This window comes from Rhinichthys klamathensis, unplaced genomic scaffold (genome assembly GCF_029890125.1).
Source record: "Rhinichthys klamathensis goyatoka isolate OS25496 unplaced genomic scaffold, OSU_Roscu_1.1 h1tg000004l_1, whole genome shotgun sequence".
NCBI classification, from domain to species: domain Eukaryota; kingdom Metazoa; phylum Chordata; class Actinopteri; order Cypriniformes; family Leuciscidae; genus Rhinichthys; species Rhinichthys klamathensis.
Window position 1 is genome coordinate 3,902,688 of NW_026606557.1, and position 22,977 is coordinate 3,925,664.

The following is a 22,977-nucleotide window of genomic DNA, read 5'->3' on the forward strand; positions in this document are numbered from 1 at the left end:
CCGATTGAGCAAAATTCACTTTTACATGGTGCTTGTACATGATGTGTGTCAGTGTGTGTAAACAACCTCCCTATACTGGTAAAAATCCACCCACTCTTTTTTTTTATATAATCCCCATGAAACAGAAAAAGTGTCTCAAAATGAGCTGTCCCAGTTTTCTCCCTAGGGCAAGCCCCGCCCACGATGGGTGGCGATCTCTGCCCTATTAGCATAGATCCCGCCCTGAGTGAGCCACGCACAGGCTCCATTTTGTGAATCTTTGCAAATTGTAAAGCTAATGTTGCTGAAGTAACTATTATCTCTGAAGAGACCAGAGCTAGGCTATGTTTTAACCCGAAAACGCTCACCGTCTGTATAATTCATAAACGCAACTTTTTGTTTTGTTGTTGACCTGAGTATCTGAAGCATGTGCTGTAAAGGCACAGCCCTCTTCTGGAAAAGGGGGCGGGAAGCAACAGCTCACTGCATTTAAAGATACACACACTAAAACAGTGTGTTTTTGCTCTCACCCAAATAGGGGCATTTAGGGCATGCTATAATAAAGAACCCGTGGGGTATTTTGAGCTGAACCTTCACAGACATATTCTGAGGACAACTGAGGCTTATTACATCTTGTAAAAAGGGGCATAATAGGTCCCCTTTAAGCCAAGCAGTTTTAAAACAAACCGTTAATGGCACATTATTGAGGATGTACACTTGAGTGAGATTTCACTGTGGCACAACATGAAGCTGGCTTTGTTTCCTGGTGAGTGACTCAGGATAAGGGTGGGGACCGATGACAAATATAGCAAAGTAGAAATGATCGAGCAGGTGAAAATGTTCACAATTTGGCCATCGGCACATTCCACATTCAAAATTACTTCTGTTTCCTGTACACTTTCCTGTAGACATTTGAAAACCGTGCTGTCAGTTTCACCATCAGACACAAGTAGAATCTGGATTTTGTTTTTGGCACTTTCTGTGCTGATTTTGAGGGAAAATCTGTACAATCCTGTGGAATGGTTTTAAAAGCTGTAAAATGAAATTAAATAGCCTATATGATAAACAAGCAGAAAATACTTTTTTAAGTGTAATAAAGAAATAAATAAAGTATTTTTGCAACCACACAGTTCCTGGCCTTTAAAATTGAGAAACTTCAGTTGGTGTCTCTTGTAATTTTCCATTCAAACTATGCATGTATGTATTTGTTTGTTCTTATTTGTTTGTTTGTAATTTAGTTTTGGATTACCCTAAATTATCAATGCATATTGGTCACAATATTTGGATCATCATCAAGGCCTTTTACAGCGCAAGCGCCGATCTGAACGGTATCTAGCATGCCGTCTTTCTGTGCAAAAGCTGGTGTAAGCATGACAGGACAAAGTTGTGCCTTCTGTCAGTGCAGACCGCCAAGCTGCCCGGTCTTCCGCAAGGTGATGCCATTGATGAGGGTTGATGTTAAAGACATTCATGTCCCGCTTGACGACATCCTTAAAGCGGAGCTTGGGTCGTCCACGAGGGCGGTGTCCCACAGCTAACTCCCCATGGAAGATGGATTTTGGGAGACGTTCATCTGGCATACGACGTACATGGCCGATCCATCTGAGTCGCCTCCTCCGGAACATGGTATACATGTCACTGCTGTTAGTGAGCTTCAGCACGGTGGTGTTTGGGAGCCGATCCTGCCATGACAGGCCAAGGATCTGTCGTAGGCAACGGAAGTGAAAAGCATTAAGCTTGTGCTCCTGCCGCTGGTATGTAGGCCACGTTTCGCTTCCATATAGGAGAACGGAGAGCACACAGGACACATACGCGCACCTTTGTTTTGAGAGAAAGGTGGCTGTTGTTCCAGACGCGAGACTGAAGCCGCCCAAAGGTTGTTGAGGCACGACCGATCCTGGTATTCAGTTCAGCATCGAGGCTGTTGTTTGCTGTCAAGGTTGAGCTGAGGTAGGTGAATTTCTCGACAGCCGACAGCACTGTGCCATTGATGGTGACGTGAGGGGAAGCAGGAACGTTCTGAGCCATCACCACTGTCTTCTTGAGGCTTATGGTAAGTCCGAACTCTGTGCAGGCAGCAGCAAAAGAATTGCACATCTCCTGAATTTCTTGTTCAGTGTGAGCCACGAATGCAGCGTCATCTGCGTAAAGCAACTCGCGCACAAGGACGCATTTCACCCTGGTTCTGGCCCTCAGATGAGCCAAGCTGAAGAAGTTGCCATCATACCTAGTGTGCAGCAGAACCCCAACCGATTGCTATGCCTTTTTTATTTGTTTATTACTTTTTTTGTGGTGGGCTAGTGAAAATTTTGGAAGGGCAAGTATAAATTTAAACAACAGTGCCGAGAAAATTCCTTAGCATTGAGCTCCCTTTGCAGGCATCAGGGAGCCGCTATCAATATGTGGGGTATTTAAATCAGTTTTTAATGCAGGCTCACTTTTCACTGTTGAATTTAAGATCCCGAGAACTCGGTGTACAGGGAGCGGCAGTACTGAACACACATTTTTACAAGATGGGATATTTGTCAATGAGGCTCAGGATCTGTTGTGCACCAAATCCACCGACATCGTCAACTCTCCATACTGTCGTCACGTGATAAGTGAAACCTTAACTCCTGTTGCACTGTGCTGTGACTCTGCAGCTTGTGCTTTATGGAGCAAAGCAGATGCTATCAGTTTATAATTGTAGCGTCTGTTGTCCAACTGAACTAAATGGGTTTTATTTCTATTAGAAAAAAAGCAAAATAACAGTGGGGGTGGTGCCACTGTGGCCAAGTAATATATTTGGTGTATGGCTGAACACCGTGTAACACCGGTAACACATGGCACAACAACAAGCCTAATCCACAGCACTGGACATTAGCTTGCCAGTGCCAGTGAACTTTCCCTCAACAAACTGGGAAGTGTCTGGAGCATAACACCACTTTCACGGATGGGTGAGGCTGCTTCCTTTAGTCTGCCGAGCCGCAGGAAATACTTCATGCCTAATTCATACCCCTGAGCTGCTCTTCTATCAAACTGACAGATGTGTCGAGGCGGAGAGAAGACTACAGATACTGTCAGACACCAGAGCAGAGTTCATACCAGCCCTCTTCTTCCACTCCTGTCCTACAGCCTGTTCCTGTAGGCTGGCTGTGGCCTTATTGTTAAGACGACAGGCTGCATCCGAAATCGCATAGGCTACTCTCGGAGTAGGTACTTATTTTGAAACCCCACCAATTCATCAGCTGACTGAAAACTAGCGAGATTGCAAAATGAGCAGACAGAGCGAACATTTAGTCTTTACTTAAAGACTTCCAGTATCAATATTTGACCAATGTCAAATGTTACAGTGACCGTAATTTATCAATTTATGTCAGTAGTGCATAATTATGTTGCATCAAAGTGGTATTTAACATTTCACATATAGAGAGAAGACATACGTATTCAGTCACACCTGCTGCCATTTATTTGAGATCACATGAATGTACAAAACAACTCCATCAAGGCTTTTAAGTCCAAAGGCTTACACATTAAAAAAAAGATAGCCTATAAATTGTCTTTTATTATCTTATTATATAAAAGATAAAATATTAATTTTCCATGAAATAATGTGATGATTGCGATCTGAGGAGGTTTGAGCGATCTCTCCGTCACTCTTTACTGTTATCCTTCCTCAACAGAGGGAGCTCACGGACAAAAAGTTAACCGGAGTGCATGTTATGACATATGCGGATACATTAGTCTGGTATCAACAATATAATAAACCACAAAACCAATATGATTATAATCATATATGATTTGTCTACTTTCTTCAAGCAGTCACATGTATTTTCCATTAAAATATGTGTATTTATTATCGCAACGGTTAGCATACGTAGCCTTTAGCATCGCATAAATAGTATATTATGGTCACTTTAAGACCATTTTATGCCCCTGAATATCTAATCATAATATAATAGCATGATAATGCAAGTATAGGCCTACATTTTCAAACATTTCAACATTTGTAATGAGACGTTCGTAAACTTTGTTTTCCGCCTAAATAAAAGCTTGACTGCATTTTCCGCCAAAATTAAAGCTTGACTGCATTTTCCGCCAAAATAAAAGCTCACAGGTTATCTCTTTCATGTACAGAAAATAGACAAAACTAATTATGAAAGTTTAATTTATTTTTCAGTGCATTTGTTTTACAATATATGCCTATATTACTGTCATAGGAATAATATTATAATATTATTATTAGTAGTAGTCATAGTAGTATGTAGTGTAACGTAGACTGAGACACTAGCCTATATTGCAACTGAAGTCCCATTTAAATTCCAGGTACAAGTGAATGCACTGACTTTTTCTTTGTTCAAGTTGCACACTGAATATGGGTTGGAGCTCTTAATTTTGAACTTTGCACCAGATTTATGAATTTAACTTTAAAATGTAAAAAAAAAATCTTACACTCCTCCTTGAACTGCCACCTTATTGTGGTGGAGGGGTTTGAGTACCCGAATGATCCTAGGAGCTATGTTGTCCGGGACTATATATGCCCCTGGTAGGATCTCCCAAAGCAAACAGGTCTTAGGTGACGGGTCAGACTAAGAACGGTTCAGAAGCTCATTATATGAGACACAATCTATCAAGGACCGAGACGTCGCCCAGCATGGCACAGCCGGGGCCCCACCCTCGAGCCAGGCCCGTGGCTGGGGCTCGCATGCGAGCGCCTGGTGGCCGGGCCCCATGGGGGGAGGGACCCGGCCCGGCCCTCTTCTCAGCCCCGGTGAATGAGAGGGTCGCTTCCCTGCACCTTCAATTCAGGGACAGGTCTCTCACTGTTGTGTGTGCCTACGGGCCGAATGGCAGTGCAAAATACCCGGCCCTCTTGGAGTCTCTGGGAGAGGTGCTGGAAAGTGCTCTGACTGGGGACTTCAACGCCCACGTGGGCAGCGACAGTGACACCTGGAAGGGCGTGATTGGGAGGAATCAGTGCCTGTCGAGGCGGCAATACCCGAACCCGGTGGTGGACACCGGAAATAAGGGATGCCGTCAAGCTGAAGGAGGAGTCCTATCAGGCCTGGCTGGCTTGTGGGACTCCTGAGGCAGCTGACGGGTACCGGCAGGCCAAGCGGTTGTGGAGGCAAAAAAATCAGGCCTGGGAGGAGTTCGGTGAGGCCATGGAAAAGGACTATCGGTTGGCCTAGAAGAGATTCTGGAAAACCGTCCGGCGCCTCAGGAGGGGGAAGCAGTCCCCTAACAACACTGTTTACAGTGGAGGTGGGCGGCTGTTGGACTCAACTGGGGATATCGTCGGACGGTGGAAGGAATACTTTGAGGATCTCCTCAATCCGACCGACACGTCTTGGGCAATTCCATGCAAAGGTCATCTTTACCATGAAAAAATAAAGTTTTAACCAAAAGAACAAAACCCTTTTTAAGTTATCCATTTAGGTCTGTAATATACTGTATTAATGTGCTTTAACAAAAAATTTAAGAAAATTGCCTTGTTTATCCACCAGATATGAGGTGAGCAACAATGCTTAAATTACATTTTCAACCAGCCATATTTCATGCTTTCAAAAAAAGGTATCAAAGACCCCCCTTTTTAAACTTTATTTTAACAGTAAGCATTTTGCAGAAAGATGGAGGCATGCCTGAGAAATAAATATACTAATTTGGTCATAACAGCACTGCCTGTTGAATTTACAAGGGCTATAATAAAGAGGTCTTGACGCTTCAGTGCACTGTCACATCCATAACGTTTTAAAGGTTTAGTTTATTTAATATGACAATTATAAATGCAAATAACTTGAAACTTTATTTACAAAGCTAAATTATGTTTATGCTTATTAGGATAGACAATTCATCTCACTACTTTGCTCTGAACAACCATAATAATACGTTACGGACGTGACCGTTACGGACGCTTCATATTAAATTCAGACTATTGTGATCTGTTTCAAGACAGAAATGATTTTGGCCACTTCATTTCAAGTTTTGTTTTGTAGAAAGACTTTATTTAAAGTGAATTTAGTTTTATATAAATTGTAACTTAATTTTAAATCAAAGTTTCATCAACCAATTGCCTGGATTTAATAAATAAGCAAATATAGCATGGAGGTGCGATCACTTGCAACACGTAAACTTGAGGGCGTCTCATAACTGAACAGAATCATTTCAGACAGTCTTCTTAATGTGAAAATACAGCCATTATGCGTCAACAAAAGTGCCATGATGGTTTGATTGTTGATTTTCCAAACAGATTCTATGTATTTCAGACGCGTCACATCCATAACAGGGTTTTTGTCACATCCATAACGTTGGTTTTTCCTCATAATACACTTCATAAAAATATATATATTTTAAACATTGATATTTTTATGTTCAGCTAAGACCCCTTTATCATGTGGATAGCAATAATTATACATTGGATTTAAAAGTTCACAGACTTTAAAGGAAATCGAACAGTATACCAAAAACTCTGTCATTTCCCGTCACATCCATAACGCATGCATATTTTCCTTTTTTGGGGGTGCTTAAATATATTTTAGAAAAACATATTTTGCCTATCAATTCCCCAGATTGGGTGCTCTGAGAATATGCATTTCCAATTTAAATATTGTAAGAAGTTTTTTTTTTTCTGAGACATTTCACCTGTCATTATGAGTTCAAATGTAACATCCATAACGCTGGAATTACCCCTTCCATTGAGGAAGCAGAGGCTGAGGGCTCGGAGGTGGACTCGTCCATCACCCAAGCTGAAGTCACCGAGGTAGTTAAGAAGCTCCTCGGTGGCAAGGCACCGGGGGTGGATGAGATCCGCCCTGTGTACCTGAAGTCTCTGGATGTTGTGAGGCTGTCTTGGCTGACACGCTGAACAGTACCTCTGGACTGGCAGACCGGGGTGGTGGTCCCCCTTTTCAAGGAAGGGGACTGGAGGGTGTGTTCCAACTACAGGGGGATCACACTTCTCAGCCTCCCAGGGAACGTCTATTCCAGGGTACAGGAGAGGAGAATTCGGCCGATAGTCGAACCCCGGATTTAGTGTGGTTTTCGTCCCGGTCGTGGAACACTGGACCAGCTCTATACCCTCTAAAACCGGAGGGTAAGCGGAAGAAGATGGATGGATCATGGATGGAAAATATTCTTACAAGGGGGCATGTCACGAACCCCCTTAGAGGGACCGAGGTCCACCCATTACAGTTTAACAAAATCATGTGGGAAATACTGAACTGTTTTCAACATTGATAATAATAATAAATGTTTCTTGAGCATCAAATTATCATATTAGAATAATTTTTGGATCATGTGACACTGAAGACTGGAGTAATTATGCGGAAAATACATAATCTACATTTGTTCAAAGGAACAAATTACATTTTACAATATATTCAAATAGAAAACACTTATTTTAAATTGTAATAATATTTCACTTAATTACTGATTTTACTGTATTTTTAATTGAAATGTAGTTTATATCATTTTACAACTTACAGACTGTAAAAATTAAAAATTAAGTTTTAGCAGAAGAATGAGTATGTATGCTTTTTTAAATTTTTATTATAAGCATCACACTTCTTTTAAATGATCCCAAACCAGCCTCATTCACTTCAAGTAACTCATGATAACATTTTAAAAGAAAAAGAAGATGAAATTATTTTTTGCATTAATGTCACACATGCTGTCAAGTTAACTGAGCTTAACTTAACGGTCGACTTCTAATGGAAAATCCTCCAGTAATCTCTTCAAGAACATTTGTGGGGAGGACGAAAGGACGCAATAAGTAAACAAACAAGAGCAAGAAAATAAAACTTGGGACACTATTGTATGCTAGAAAATGGTAGACAGGTAGAGAAAGGGAAGTGGAATACAGGCAAGACACAGCGCGAGCTCAGTCCAGCTGGCCCAACAGTGCTAGTCTGGATCACGTGGACTTAGCCGTACCAACCTCAGCCAAACACCACACGGCCATACAGTCACACACATTGGAGACCTTAACACCACAGCCTGACCTGTATCAGTGCTAGCTGTAATGTTAATCAGTTGCAGTGCTTTAACTCTGCTGAATACAGAGTGGTTCATGAACAAATGACTCTTGATTCTCAATGATCAGGTTCTTTTAATGAACTGGTCAAAAAAATAATAATAATACATTCATGTTATGTTATGCTTTGAATCATGGAGTCTAACTGTCACAATCCCAGTGTTGTGCTTTTGTAAGGACTTTTAAGTGTTTTCTGTTTCTATTGTTTCTGTTCTCCCCTCTTGTGTTTGGTTCCTGGTTCCCCTTGTTTGTTACCATAGCAACACTGATTAGTTATTAATAGTCCCTCAGTTGTTTCTCGTTTCCTTGTCATCTTGTTAGTTTCCCTGTGTGTATAGCCCTGTGTTTTAGTCTGTGTTTGGGAGTCGCTGCCTTTGCGTTTTGCATTCTTGTTCCTGGTCAGGATTATGTTCCGCTCCTTGGTTGGATTATCTTTGTTTATGTTAATCTTTAATAGACTTTTGCTGCATATAGATCCTCGCCTCACCTCGTCTTTGCCACCATTGTTACACTAACAAATCCATCACTGAATGAACTGACTATATGAATATATCAGAGAACTTCCTGAACCACAAGTAGTTATTTTAGTATTATTTACGGTTATAGTATTTATTTTTAATGTATTTTTAATTATTTTCAGCTTTCATTTTAGTAATTTGTTGTGCTTTTGTGTGTTTTCTTTAAACTATTTCTATTTAATTTATTTATCTCAGTTTTAGCAATTTTAGAACTTCAAACTTATTTTATTTCAGTAGTTGCAAAGGCAACCTCTCTAATTTTAAAGAACTTTTTTTTAAAAAGTTTAAGTAAACTAAGTCAGTTTAGCAACATTTTTTTTTTTTTTTTTTTAGTTTGTTAACAGTACTTCCAGTTACTGTCTCATGAACCATGAGTTTGTGAAATGTTTCCCTGCCTATGCATGTAGCTCAAGTGGTTTCATATCGGGGAAAAAACAACTGTATACAGAGGTTCAATGACAAAATCTCACAAGAAAGTTGGCTGTCAGCATGATATTTTAGTAAAGCTGAACACTTAGTAAACACTTCAGATTCCAAAGCTACTTATGTTGAGACTCATTATTAAGTCCTTCTCGGCGAGTTCCTTAAAGTCCCCCTGGAGTCAATAATTCTATCCCATAAAACTCATCTTTGATCACCAAAATGACATATTTAAACGCTTTTTACTGTGAATATTTTTAATTCATGCACTAAAATAACATGAATGTAACTCTACACCCTTGCTTCGTTTAGTATACGTGGATACATGAATATGCAAATGAGTCCCGCCTCCACTCACTCACACAGGCTTGTCTTCAAGTCGATGTATCAGAATGATAATGCTTTTTATGTATCGCTCTCTACAACGTCGGACACATAACAGTAATTAATATGATTAACCTTTGGCTTGACTACGTTATCAAACAGCTAATAATGCTTTGCTAATGTTACACAAACCATGTTCCCGTTCGCGATCTCAGAGTCAAGACCGCTGCCTTCTAACAATCAGCATCCTTAGAAACGCTTTGAACAACTTCAAACGTCAGTGGAGAAAGGCATATAGTTCATCAAAACAACGTAATATAGGCCTACATCATATACATTATTCACCCGCTATATTGCTAAATCTACCAGATTTTTCTACCTGAACAGAAAAATATACCAGTCCAGAATACATGGCTACTCTTGAGACACTGCTTCAGACAGAGCGGTCATAGTTAATGATATGCTAAACCCCGCCCTTGTGACGTGATTGGTTACAAGTTAGTTTGCGACGCAAGGAACACCGGCAATATCAAACCGCGTTTATGAGACTGTCTTCTTTGGTTCACTGCGGTTTTAAAGAGAAAATACTCCGCAATGGTGTTGACTTATGAATTTCACCACAGGGGGACTTTAAAAGTTCATGCCTCAGTGGGCCAGTATCAATCCTGAATATAGTCCACTTTGGTCTGAGAGGAGGGGATCAAACACTTTTACCATCATCCTTTAATCTCTCAGAGGAGTCGGACAAACACTATAATCTTGTTGTCACTTTAGCAGGTAGCTAAAATTAAATTGACAGCCAGAAATGTCTGAGGTAACTATTTAAGTGACCTAAAAGGTACTGGACTGGTGCATCAGTACTAATCTAAAACAAAAACTAAAACTAATATTACAAATAAGCAATACCAGAATCCACAGTATAATACAGACTCAATTTGGTACCCATATTCAAGACACATGTGCCAAAACTGCAAGGATCTTAATAATATATTATAAATATTCAAAAGAAATATTATTATTTCTTGTTTAAAATAATTAAAACATAGCTTATTTACTGAAAAACACTATTGATGCCATTGATTTCATTGAATCTCGTAATGTTTATACTAATATAGTTATTGTTGTGGACACTGGTATTGACTTTTGTTATTGTCAACCTTGTCTATTTCAGAGCAGAGGTGCTACACAGGAAGTGAATCAGTAACTGTGAACTTGTGTTGCCCATATTGGTACCAAACGATCACTAGCTTGTTTTCCTCACTCATACTAAAGCCCTATATATTTGGATGGGACTAGTGTTGTCAAAAATATTGATATTTAGGCCTAGATACTGAAATATCTGAAACGGTTCCAATTCTACTTTTCTGTAGTATTGATACACCGATCATTCTCTCTGACGACGAAGTGACACACACACCGCCTCCTCTCATTCGCTCTGGTTGAATAGTGCTTGTATTGCGCATGATTTTAGTCATTGCCGAAGGTTTCATGCTCTCACCAAAAGCACGTGCAACACCGATCTATATAAGTGTCGCGCACATAAAGCCGCCTCTCAAACAGCTCGCAAGAGCCAAATTTACTTATTTTACATGGCTTATTGCGCTTAAATGGTCTAATACATACAAAATTATGTCCGAATGCCCATCTTGCCGAGTATTCAGGTAAACATAGTCAGTTTAGGAACGTAGATAGTTGAGAGAAAACGCATGCTGTGTAATAGTATATTGGATCCGTGCATACGCTCTTAAAGTGACAGCAGCCTCATAAACCTGCTGCCGTCTGTCATGATAATCAAAGAACAAAAAGACAAAGAGAAAATGACTGAATGACTTTAATTGTAAGCATTAATCGGCATTTAATTTTTACAATGAAAACTATTATGTTGTTATGTTATTTTACATTTGATTACTTTAATTTCTGTAGTATTTCTGACCTGAATACTACTGATAGACCCCACCTGGAAAAACTTAAAGCTATGTTTATTTCATTTCTCTCTTAATTTTCTGTATTTTTTTTTTTTATTCGTGTTATTGTATGCGATTTGTTCTTATTTTATTACTGGCTGTTTACTTGTCTTGTTTGTAAATTATTAAACGATTCAAATAAAGCCGTGCTGTTTGTAAGCTATAAGAACAAAATGACCCAAATTATCAAAAAATGATGAGATGATAAATGATCTGTATGGCGATATGGCAGTTTTCCGTGTGGAATCGAAAATGTTAACAAATATTGATATTTTTTAAGGTATGGTATCAAAGCTAAAAATTACAGTATCATGACAACACCAGATGTTTTCTAAACGATGTTTCAGTTACAATTCTTATCACTCAACGTCTGTGTCGAAGATCTTCCTAGGTAGGAGTGTGTGTTTTCTAGACGTGAACTACTCATTGATTAAAACTAATTTTTTATTAAAAACCAATTTAATGCCATTCAGAGTTTATCAAAGTGGCTGTTTATAATAAACGCATATAAGTGAGCAGAGACATCTAGACAAGTATCTTACCTGACACTGATATTAATATGAGCAGTCTTCACAGTTTCCACAATTTGGCTATATTTATTAGTTTTTAATTATGAATTTCGTCGGATGACATCCATATTGAAATGAACTGAGAGCATGAATGCTTGTTGCGCAAACAGAAAATTGGCATTCGGAGTGGACTGGATTTTTCAGAGGACCGTTGAGTTGAGTTGCCCGAAAAATAGTAGTTAATTTGCCCTGGAAAAATTGACATGGCAGATTCAAACAGGATTAAAATAACAAAGTTAGCCCGTGAAACACAAATTTCTCCATGAAAAACCTACCTGAATAGGGCTTTACAATAACTTTTTGGGGTTTGTAAGATTCCCAAACTATTGAACGGCAGTGTACGACTCTGAGACACTTCGTTTCCCATTCTGTCCTTTCACTTTCCTCCTGGGAAGCTCTGGTTCGGTCAGATACTGATGAAAGACATCTGCTTTAACAAAAGAATGATCTGCCTCGTAATGAAGCGCTGATCTGCTGAGATAATGTCCTGTGGTCAGCAGATCCTGAACCTGCCGGATCAACTTATGACCTACAGGCCCGAGGCCAGAGAAGTGCGCTGCTGAAAAGTAGTGAGCCATTGTTCGCAAAAAACCAAATCAAATCAGATTAGCGATAACGCAGTTTGCCCACTTATGATGCTGCGAACCCTGAGAGCGTTCCTTTCACTTGCCTACATTTCATTTAGCCTAATAGTCTTTTCCTAAACCTGTAATTTTCTCACATTTTCCAGGGTGATAATTAACAATCAATTTACGTGAACCTGGTGTAAGGCCACAGGAGGGATACTTATTTCAGTATACGTGTAGATTGAAAACAATATTGGAAGTCACTGGGGCCCGTCAGCTGTTTGATTACCCATATTCTTCAAAATATCTTCTTTTGAGTTCAGCAAAAGACTGAGAATTATGTTTGGAACAACTTGAGGGTGAGTAAATGATGAAAGAATTGTCATTTGTGGGTGAACTATCCCTTTAAGAGGTATATTAAAAGAACCCATTTAGATAATCCATGTCATGACAAACATGCAAGGAAGGCAACATGCAAATGCAGGGCATACAGAAAGACACTGCATCAGTTAGACAAATACAATATATTGTGGTCTCAGAGATTTTACTATGCGATGCCTAACTCTACATAGGAAAATGCACAGTGACCACACGCAACTTTGAAATGCAAATAAACTGCCATACATAGATTTCCTCGCAGAACCGCTCATGTAAAAAAGGGAAAGCAAAATCAGAGTGGTTAAAGATGCCACATGTGCACTAGTTTGCACAACCTGCACTGGCAACAACTGGAAAGTCACGTGACTGGAAAACGGTTGCTCTATGGCGGTTGTAACCAAGTTTAGGACCAGACATGCCAACACAAACTGGTTTTAAGAGTCATCAATCACTTCAACTATTAGTAATTGCAATCAAACCTGAATACTAGTTGCCAACAAATAAAATAATGTGTATGAGTGACTCACACACACGACAAAAGAACACATTCACTTCCACATATTTGAGAAATCCAAGGGGGTACAAATAAATGATTTCTTTATCAAAACGATGGGTTTTGATTTCTGAGTGAACTATACATGATTGTTGGGTGTGTTGGTAATCTGTAAATGACTGAGCCATTTAAATGCCTCCCATGTCACGTGTGTATGTGTTTCCCAAATGAAACATAAGAGCTGTTGGTTTTGAGTGATGTGTTTAGTGTAGAGAACTAGGCCTGCTGCGATAGTCGGTGTTACAAGGTCTTCAGCCGCACACCGATTTACATCGCTTTTTTTGTACAAAGACACATAAATAGAGATGAAAGACAAAATATTAAATGTCACAGATGTATATTTACGGAGTAGTCCAACTATTTTGTAGAGGGGGGTCACAATGACTATTTTCACCTGAGATCTGGAGCCAAATTGGAGGGGTCTAAAAATTGAAAAAGGGTCAAATTCAACCATTTTAACATGGAACTGCTTTGAGATTGAAGTCTATGGGACTGAACTATATAGGGCCTTAAAAATGAAGATTTCAAAAGAAAAGTGTAGCCTTTTAAGAATGAAAATCTAGAGGGATATTAATATCTCTTGAATACTTTTAGTTACAGCCATGACAACTTTAGAAAAATAATATGTATGGCACTCAGACAGGTATGTTCTATGCAATTGAGCTGATGAAAAAATATGAGATAAACGTGAGGTAAAAAAAAAAACAAGAAAACAAGTGCTTTTTGCCCTTTCTGAACTATCACTGTTGGCATATAATACAACAAAGATTGCTTAAGTCAACAGATTTTCCTATAATTGTCCAAAATAAATTTTTAAACCCCTGTAATTTGGGTCCAAATCTCACGTGAAAATTGTCATTTTGACCCCCCTCTACAAAAGAAGAGCGGATTACAAGTACATCTGAGAGACATTTAATATTTTGTCTTTCATCACAATTTATGTTTGTCTTTCTAACGAAAACATACCTTTGGTTGAGTAGTTGACACGGAATGACCCAATAATATTAATACAGAACATGCTCTGAACATTAAAAAATAAACCAACAACACAAACTGCTAAAAGTGAAGCAGAAATAAGTTCAGCAGCACAGATAAAACCAACAAGAATCAAAAAACTCCACAGTATAATCTATTCATACCTTCATAGTAGATACGGACTGTAGAAAAACAGTATGATATTGTGTGTTTACAGTCATTTTTGCGTTTTCCAATACTGTAAACTCACTATAAAACCAAGCTTTTTTCCTTCTTCTTTTTTACAGTACAATTGTAAAACCTTGACTAAAATTGCCAGTAAAGTACTGTAGTCTTTTACAAGAAATGTCTGAAAGTGCAGTAGATACATGAAAAGTCTTACTGTGAAAAATACTGTGAAAGAAATGCAATTATTAACCTGGTAAAAATCCTATACTAAAAAAATTGAAGTGTCGTGATCAAACTCAAGACACTTTTAGAATCTGTTGTTTATATATATATATATATATATATATATATATATATATATATATATATATATATATATATATATATAAAAGTGTCTTGATTTGGTGCCCTGGATATTGCCATGTTGTCATTTATTTTTCATAATTTTTAAACAGTATAGAACTGTTTTGCATATTCATGAACACGAATGTGACAGATTTTTTTGTTATAATGATGTACTGAGCAAAGTATTACATGATTGAGAGTAATCGATATGACATATATAAGTAGAGATAAGTGATATCTCCATATAGACTGAGTTTGTAACTCCTAAATTGTAAATGTTAGACAGAAGCTGCTCTGATTGAAGTCAGTGAGACTTCCTTCACACTCAGTCGGAGTGAAGATCTGCTGACGAAACACTTACTCTAACTCACTTATGAATTTTCAATTATAGATACAAATGATTAGAGTTTACTAGTAACACATGCGTTTCTACCGAATTAAAAAGGCTGGCTAGCACATCATCTAATGTAGCTAACAGTGATGACTGTTCACGCTCCTGTAGGATGCTACACACATTTCAAGCATTTTAAAACGAACAATGGACGAACATGGTCCATTAACTGTTATTAAAACATATTTCATTGAAGAACAGGCTACAATAAGCCGCTAACTCACCAATGCACTGGCCAACGGGAGTGCTGTACGGATTCCCTAACAAGAACTCCATCTTGATGACAACAACAATCCTCCGGTGGTGAGAGGCTGACGGACAGCGCGCCTAAGCCCCGCCCAGAGAGCTGTCTGATTGGTTTAAACAAGCGGAACTTTTCATTTATTGATCGAGGAAGCTGTCAATCATGGGCAAAGTCTTAACACGGCAGAGTTCCTTTACAAACTACTCTTAATGTGCAAAAACGTATGGAAACTACGTTATAAAAACATTAATTTATGGACATTATGGAAATTTAGTTTAGCAATAGCGGAGGCATTTTAGTACACGTGGAATATTTCGCTCTTTCTTCTAAATTGCCAAAAATGTCTTTTTAATTTTTTTCCATTTCATGAAGAATCCTAAAAAATTAAATACTCAAAAAATATCATTAACGTTATATGCCTGAGTATTATTACTAAAATTTATTTTAATTTCTAAAAGCTACGGAAAACTCCGGAAGTTGATGGCGGTATAGTCTGCGGTTGCTGAGCAACAGTGTTGGCGTCCAGCAGACGTGTACTTCAGTGATTATATTTCCAGGCAGGTCTGTTGTCAAATGAACGAGCTTTTAGTAATAGCATTTGAAATAGGTGACTGATACAGTGTTTTGACAGATTTTATGGGTGACAGGTCTGCAAAATAAGATTTAAGCAATTGTTTTCTATGCACTGACTAGGTGCTGCGGTATTGCACTGCTAATCACCGTTACTGCAGGTAATAAACGGGTCCAGTCGTCAGAAGCGCTGGAAAATGAGCTGGAAACAGGATGAACCCAACGTAATGGATGAGGAGATGCTACAACAAGCAATTGTTGAACAGGGACCTCAAGGGCAAGCTGGAAAAATAGCCAAGAAAGAGGGCATCCAGTACGAGGAGGTGCTTCAGCTGCGGTTGGACTTCAGGAGTAAGTAATTCAATTTATAATGTAAAATTAAACATTTTTTTTATTCAGGGTGAATCTCATGAAAACTTTCCTGGGTCATATTTCACCCCAAAATCAAGAGAAAAATAAGAATATATTTTGAATTATTGAAAAAGTGAAACCCACTTTATTAATTTATTTAGACATTATTTTCATGACAAGTAAAATACATCCCCCCTCTCACACAGATAACGTTTTTTAATCAGTGTTAAAGGGATAGTTCACGCAATAATGAAAATTCTGTCATTATTTACTCACCCTCATGTCGTTCCAAACCTGTAAGAAACAGAAACGAAGATCTTTTTGATGAAATCTGAGCGATTTCTGTCCCTCCATTGACATCCTACGCAACTAGGCCTAGCACTTTGACACTTTAAAAAGTTCATAAAGAGATTGTACAACTAATCCATATGAATTGAGCGGTTTAGTCCAAATTTTCTGATGAGACACGATCCGCATTAAATGATGCACAGATTTAATTTAGGCTTTTATTCACATAAACATTTATTAACTCGCACATCAGTTGTGGTAAACTGAAGCTCAAGCATGTTCGTTTGATGTGTGAAAACAACTGCGGTTTATTCTTGTGTTACGCAGCACGTTTGAGCTTCAGCAAGAACCAATGAGGTTCATTCTCGTGTTACGCAGCACGTTTGAGCTTCAGTTCACTGATCAATGTTTATAATATGTGAAAAAAGCCTAAATTCCTTCTGTTCATCATATAAAGCGATTGAGTCTCTTCAGAAAATTTGGACAAAACCGTTCAATTCATATGGATTACTTTTACGATCCCTTTATGAACTTTTTGAAGCATTAAAGTGTCAGTTGCGTAGCTGTCAATGGGGGGACAGAAAGTTCAACTTCATTTGAACAGTGATTGAAGGGTACAGAAGTTCAACTTCATTTGTGTTTCAAACATGAACGGTTTGGAACGACATGAAGGTGAGTAATTAATGACAGGATTTTCATTTTATTTTATTAATTTTTGATGATTGGTATAATTTCAATAACAGTTCATTGTACAAAAAAAGCATATATTTATTTATTTTTTGAAAAATATAATTAATATAAAATTGATGTTTTTTGTAGACATCCTAAAGATTTACCACCTGTGGCATTTCACCTCTCTAACAAAACTTCAGCTGGATAATAATGTTATTGAGAGGATTGAAGGGTTAGAAAACCTCACTAATCTGATCTGGCTGGGTGAGTTCAGACTGTCCGACTGATATCAAAAACATATCCCGAGTGTCTCCAAATACTAAGCCAGAATTCTTATATTCCTCAGATCTGTCATTCAATAATATTGACGTGATTGAAGGACTGGACTCTCTTGTGAAACTTCAGGACTTGAGTTTGTTCAACAACCGCATTTCTGTCATTGAAAAACTGGATACGCTGCAGAACCTGCACATCCTCTCTATTGGAAACAATGCCATTGCTCTACTGGATAATGTAAGCCAACTATATTTTAGATGATACATTTTTAAAACAAATGTGGAATCCCAGAAGGATGAAAATGAAATCATATCCAACCCTGCAGGTGCTGTACCTCAGAAAGTTTAAGAATTTACGCTCTCTCAACCTTGCGGGAAATGCCATCTGTGATGAAGAGAACTTTAAGATATTTGTGACGGCATATCTTCCAGACTTGGTCTATCTGGACTACAGACTGCTGGATGAACAAACGGTTAGTGAGACATTAATAAGTAACTTCTCATATATCCACAGCTGCAGTTGCTTAGCTTCGTTTTTCAGCTGACCACTTGTGAAAAAGAAGTGCACAAGCATAGTACCTATTATGAAAATATTATACTTTAGAAGAAAACACTAAAGTGCAAACTGAATGTAATGTTTTCTGACACTTAATTGCAATTAAATGTAAATTTTTTATAGTTTAAAATTTCAATCTATAATAAATTAAATTAGCTGAACTTTTCTGACTATTGCCCAATTTCACAGACAAGGTTTAAGCTAATCCTAGACTAAAATGCATGTTTGAGCTGTTTTAACTGAAAGCAACTTGCACTGATATATCTTAAAATAAGTCGTGCCATTGTTTTGTCTCAAGATTCACACCAGTAATGTTTTTTTTTATATATATATATATATATAAAGAACGTTTATAAAACCTACTTAAATGCCCTAATGGAACTAAGGCCTAATCCTGGCTTAATCTAAACCCTGTCTGTGAAACCAGGCATAGATCTGTGCAATTTCATAATTACTTCTATTTTCTTTTAAACATGGTTAAGGATTACCGCCGAATAAACTGACAAGCATTAACAGCGAGAACCTTTAAGTGATCAGTTCTTAAAATAACCATTATTTTTATTATTTATTTATTTTAAAACCTAAAAAAACCTTTTTCCACTATAGCGAACCTTTTGTGGAATGGAAAGGTTTCTGTGGATGTTAAAGATTTTTCATGGAACCATCGATGCCAATAAAGAACCTTTATTTTGAAGAGTGTAAACTAAAATACACTTTAATGTCATTTCTATTGAAACACGCATTTAAATATATTTGTAATTAATTACACACTTGTAATGATGAAGTTGCAATTTAGTACATTTAAAATATATGAACTTTAAAATGTCACATTGAATAACACACTACAGTTTAAATTATAATCGAGTACTTTACATGAGCTTTAAAATGTTAGTCAACACATCAAAATAAGTGCACTTATTTAAAGCATGACCAATAAAATGCTTTAAAATGTACTTTGAAGTAAAGGTTTCATTTTAAAATTATTGCAAAGTGCACTTTTTAAAAGTTTACTTAAGAAACATTCACGAAAGTAAACTCTCATTGAGTGCATTCATGTTTTATCTGCAAGTACGGTTTTTGGAAAATAATGAGATTCGAAATTACACAAGTGCACATTCAATACATTTAAACACGCATCTTTTTCATAAGTGAGGGATAGCTAACATTTGTCCTAATGTTCTGTTCATAACTCATATTTTTTGCGCCTACATATAAAGCGTGAAACTGCCTTTGCGAAGTATCAGTATGCTGTAGAAGAAATGCAACACAATGAGCTCCAGGAGCAGGAGGCAATTGAGGCTCAGAAGATCAGCAACGAGGAGCTTCAACTACACAAGGTGACCAACATCACCACGCCATCCATCTCATTCAAGCACAAGAACACTGATCGAGGTTTAATAAGTCAGGTTTACACTACAGCGTTTGAAACGCAGCACTGTTTTAAAATCTTCTTTCGTCACTGGACATACAAACTTATTATATACTCTTGACAGTGGTGAATAAATATTGCGTCCTTCTTTCACACAGGACGCATTCGTGGAGTTCTTAAATGGAGCTCAACTTTTCGACAGCATGTTTGCTGAGGATCCGGATGCAGAGAAACTGGCTCTCCTCCCCGGAATGGAAGCATTGCTGGAGACATATCCTTGTTATGAATGGCAAAATATACAAATCTGCAAAGTTACAAGGCACAAAGTCATTCCAAAGGGAGTTATTCTTAAGTTAGTCTTGAGTTTTCTCCCGGGAACGAACACGTCACAATATTCCTCATTTAAATATTTCCCGCCCAAGACATACGCAACATAAAGGGGCGGGGCCTAGTTGAGTTAGTTAGTAGTGTGTTAAAACCAACACATTCTCATCCTTTGGCGTCATATAGGTGACGCCATATGACATTTCGTCGAAATCTTACGCACATGGCATCCTTTAGCGTCAATATAACATGCACTGTTATGGGTAGGTTTAGGGGTTGGGTTACGGTTATGACGCCTTGGGATCTGCGTCTCATATTGACGCTAAAGGATGCCATGTGCATAAGATTTCGACGAAATGTCCGAAGCGTCACATGAATGACGCCTTGGGATGAGAACGGGCTGGTTAAAACTCACTGATTCAGCCAACCAATCAGAGCACATTGTGCTTTTCAGAAGTTAGGAGTTCCTTGAGACAGGAACTAAACAGGGGTGCATTTCCCAAAAGCATTATTAGCAGTTTTGGGTAAGTTACTCTGAAAAAAGTAATGAATTATATCCTAATTACATCTTCAACAGTGTAATTAGATTACTGTAGGCCTACTTATTACTGTCTCTCTAAAAAGTATTGGATTACTTATTACTAATTACTTTATAAATCCCATTAACTTTTAACCAGTTGAACAATACAAGGATAGACAAGAAACTTTACTTTTAATTATTTCAAATAAACATTATAGAATTGCATAAAGTATTCTTGAACCGACAAAGTGTGTAAAGAGAGAGGGTTACATTAAAAAAAAAACATACATTTTAGCATAACATTTTGATGTTAAATCCACTATTGTTTTACAAAGAAATTAAGAGTAATCCCTTACTTTTTCCAAGGGAAAAGTAATTAAATTACAGTTATCAATTAATCACACCCAACTATGGTTGCAAGTTCCGTCGTTATCAGCATATTTCAATGAGTCTGTGTTTCCCAAAACCATAGTTCCAACAAACATTCGCTAACAGCATCGCAAACTTGTGGTAAGAAGCAGAGTTTTTTGTTAAAATATCATGTGGACTTATCCTTATCTGCAGCAAAATAAGCAAACTGACATTCAATACAATCTCCATCTTTTATTTCGGATAAACACAAATGTAATTTACGTATTTTAGTTTGTCAAAGAGTAGTTTTTGAAGAGTGAGAAGGAGCCTATGATTGAATCTGGAAATAAAGCAAAATAATTGAGATAAATCAGTCCTCAGATGCCATGTCCGTAATTTATAGAACAAATCTACCATTGATACGGTCTCAAACGGATTCATTAAAAGTAGTTATTACTTCACCATGTGTGTGACATCATTAAAAACGTGATTGAACGACATATTCGCGACAATACAGTACAGTCGTGACGAGCTAGGGGATTTCTTCAGCAATGCATCGTATCTGGTAGTTAAACAGCGAGTTATGTCGTTGTTTCGGGAAACACATCCCAGTGTGTTGCTGACAGAATGGGAAGAGAGGTGCTGAAACAATGTCAAATATGTGTTTTTTGAACATTCAAGCATGAAAACCTATTCTAGTAGAGCTCAAAAGCAACATCAAGACTGTAAAATGGCCTCTTTAAGAGTGCAGATGAGGGAACGGCTGTTAAAAAGGACTCAAAATAATCCATTTACCTTGACAATCCATTTACGTTTAAGAGCAAAATGGAAGCTCTATGTGTGCAGATATTTGATGCGGGTTTGGCTCAGCTTGCTAGGAGAACGGCTGAGGTGGAATCCTTTTTTACCTGTTCCCACGAGGCAGTGGCTGACAATCAGCGCAGGGCCGCACAAACAGCAGCTGACTTTGAAAACTCCAGGAGGCAGGTTGGTTTCTTCAAGGAAAACCAGACAACCTGTTTCTCACCAGTTGAACACATCAAAATGCCCACTAATTAATTTCTGTTCTATTGCAGAAGACTGTGGAAATCAAACAGATCGCAGACACCGAGCTTCTCAAAGCTCACATCACTTCCTGCCACGAACAGGCTGACCAGTTCTCTGAAACCCTCATGAGTCTTGAACTGCAGCTGGTGGACCAACTGGAGGTCAGAATAAAAAGACCTATATTATTAGTGTAATATTAATTACGGAGCATATCACCTAGTTTCACAAATATGCTTCTTCTTTTTTTTAAAGGACATCTTCAAAGACTTTGAGAGGAACATCTCAGACATGGTTGGAGGGTTCATTGAATATGTGCAAGGGATATATCCTTTATCCAACCAAGCAAAACAAAAATACTTTTATTTTAAGGGTAAGGCTTCTTTAACTCTGACACACATTCGCACTGTGCCGAGACCTGGAGAACCAGCACCATGAACAACAGCTTGAGATCGCCTTGGCAACACTGGAGAAGGTGGTCAAAAGCGAGCTAGAGGAGGAAATACCGGATGATGTGGCAATGGTCAGTGGAAAACTGTCTTCATGATCACTTAATTTGTGTATATAGTCATGCATAATTAAGAAGTCAAAAGCCATCGTAACTACATGCCAGACACTTATTTTAGTACTGACTGATCCTTCGTTCTATGCTGCCCTGTAGCTCTTGGTGGATAAAGACACAGTGACCAATGCAGTCAGTGCTTCTCATGACACCCACCTGCAGAAGATTGATAACAGGGAGGATGAGCTACTGACACGGATCAACAGCTGGATGAGCGGTCTGCTGAAATCGGTACATGATTGTGAACACACTTCCTTAACAATATTATTATTTTATATTATATTATATTATATTATATTATGTTATATATCACGTTGTAGCCTACCATGCAGCTGTCCAGGATCAGAACGACCTTTTATTAAATAAAATGTAAATCTTATTTTGTTTGTGTTAATAGATACACAATGATGAGGTGAAGAGGAATCGCAAGCGCATCTCAGAGATCCAAAACTACATTAGTTTTGTAAAGGACGAGCTGGAGGACATGGCATCATCTGAGGACAATTAAAATGTTTCTCTTGTCAGATCCAGAATATATATAAAGCTATGTATGTATATATAATAAACAATTTTTGCTCATTTTGTTGTTACCGGTTGATGTAGTTGATGAAGTATGCAGCTGTATCATCTTTGTTTTGTTTATTACATTTTGAGATCGTCAGGTTTACAAGAATGTTGTAGGGTTTGTTT

General features: G+C 38.0%; 2 protein-coding genes across 5 annotated transcripts in view; one reads left to right on the forward strand and one right to left on the reverse strand.

Moving 5' to 3' along the window:
- The window catches only part of LOC130085707 (TOM1-like protein 2), a 49,995-nt gene extending 34,512 nt beyond the window's left edge, over nt 1-15,483 (reverse strand). For 2 of the 4 annotated variants that reach the window (XM_056251639.1, XM_056251648.1), the window contains exon 1: nt 15,386-15,454. In XM_056251639.1, coding sequence (XP_056107614.1) covers nt 15,386-15,437 — 52 coding nt within the window. In that variant the 5' untranslated portion in view covers nt 15,438-15,454. Of the gene's footprint in view, nt 1-15,385 lie in introns of all 4 variants that reach the window. The other 2 variants (XM_056251623.1, XM_056251630.1) reach the window with 2 other exon arrangements.
- Nucleotides 15,484-16,078: 595 nt separating this feature from the next.
- Nucleotides 16,079-22,812, forward strand: drc3 (dynein regulatory complex subunit 3). Its single transcript, XM_056251668.1, has 12 exons — nt 16,079-16,326; nt 17,434-17,550; nt 17,633-17,799; nt 17,888-18,034; nt 19,335-19,454; nt 19,645-19,757; nt 21,494-21,668; nt 21,758-21,889; nt 21,981-22,051; nt 22,125-22,248; nt 22,387-22,518; nt 22,685-22,812. The coding sequence occupies exons 1-12, from the start codon at nt 16,173-16,175 to the stop codon at nt 22,793-22,795; spliced, it is 1,563 nt and encodes a 520-aa protein (XP_056107643.1). The 5' UTR covers nt 16,079-16,172; the 3' UTR covers nt 22,796-22,812.
- Nucleotides 22,813-22,977: the final 165 nt, after the last annotated feature.